Source organism: Ceratina calcarata, unplaced genomic scaffold, assembly GCF_001652005.2.
Source record: "Ceratina calcarata isolate Rehan_Ccalc_2016 unplaced genomic scaffold, ASM165200v1 scaffold161.2, whole genome shotgun sequence".
In the NCBI taxonomy this organism is placed as follows: Eukaryota; Metazoa; Arthropoda; class Insecta; order Hymenoptera; family Apidae; genus Ceratina; species Ceratina calcarata.
The window spans coordinates 2,218-3,653 of NW_017137391.1; the positions used below are offsets into that span (position 1 = coordinate 2,218).

Genomic DNA, 1,436 nt, shown 5'->3' on the forward strand with positions numbered 1-1,436 from the left:
ATGTGTGACTGGCACATCGAGTACTTTTCCCATTAGCAATGAACACATGTCAGTTATGATAAGATCCTATTCTACGAAAAGTCCTCGCGTGAATCGAGCTTCCTGTTTAACATTAATTAATACCAGACTTCAAACTCAGATCTCGCATTAGTAAAAAATTTTTCAGAAGTCAATTACTATTTATTTAACTGTTGGTTGATTGTTACAGATTTGACCAGGTGTGGTTGAAAGTCGATTAAAGCTATGGATGATGAGGTAATCGGTGGTCAGCAAAACAACAAGAGGTCACCAATGACTTTAAACGTTAGTGGACTATGGGACGTGGTTCCTCGACTGGACCACTACAGGTCTGTACAGTCAATTTTATAATAAAATAATAATAAGATGTTATCATAAAATCATCAGTCTCGAATTTTATTTTAATTTGAAACTAAATTGCAATCACGTTCGTCGTCTCTGCTTTGGATGAAGTACCTTTTTTATTTTAGAACGAGGAACGTCTACTTTTAATATCTGAACAAAAAGAGTTACTTTCACGACATGTCGGTGGAATGTTTCCTCATAATTTAAATGATAGCTGTTTCACAGTCTTTCTGCTTCTATTGCAATGGTATTTAGATATTTAAAGATCTCGTTTCAATGGAAAAACTTGGAGAGGTAATTTTACCTGTCGACTGAAAAAGACGTAAAATTGACAGGCTATAATTAACAGACCAATTATTGGCTGTAATATTTAAGCCTGATCTGCAATTCTATCTTACGTGTTTAATATGAAAAGTGTATGAAATACAATGCGACCATGGACGTAGCGCGTACGCAGGGAATACCGATGTCTGACTAATAACGGGACTTACTACTTACTTTCTCCGCCACTGTCGTAGTGTACTATACTATCCCTCTGATCGATTTTTCTGCTCGTCCTTGGTGTCCTTCATCCTTGACAGACACTATACAAAAAATAGGATACTACGCCTTCTCAGGAAAAGATATCACGTGTTTCAGAAATACAGAAATATAATACGTGAACAGGGAAGGAAATGAAATAAGTTTCTTCTAATACAAAGATAAATATTGTCGAAAAATATTCTTATTTGATACGTGCTCAATAATAATTATTATTAGTTTTCTTAATGAAATATTAATGACAATATGAGCAAATAGTTATAAATAATTGCAAATGTAAGACTTGTCAAGTGGTCCTAGTTTAAATATTAATTAATTGCTGACTTTTTTTTAATTCAGTTGTAATTAGCGAAATTTAGAAAAGCGTCTCTTGTTGATTTGTGTTATAGATTGAGTCGCCGAGCCAAGAGGCCATCATTGAGCACCCTTCACGAAGGAAATCTTATAAAGGTAAGATTGCCACACCCCGTGGACATCCCGACTCTCGTTTTAATATCGTCAAATGCATTCGAAAGCATCCGGTAATTGTTCAA

The 1,436-nt window shown here is 34.9% G+C and overlaps 1 protein-coding gene across 1 annotated transcript in view; it reads left to right on the top strand.

Moving 5' to 3' along the window:
- The window catches only part of LOC108632552 (bumetanide-sensitive sodium-(potassium)-chloride cotransporter-like), a 7,524-nt gene that overhangs the window by 1,230 nt on the left and 4,858 nt on the right, over positions 1-1,436 (top strand). Inside the window, exons 2-3 of the mRNA XM_026819759.1 lie at positions 209-347; positions 1,293-1,424. Coding sequence (XP_026675560.1) covers positions 244-347; positions 1,293-1,424 — 236 coding nt within the window. The 5' untranslated portion in view covers positions 209-243. The remainder of the gene's footprint in view (positions 1-208; positions 348-1,292; positions 1,425-1,436) is intronic.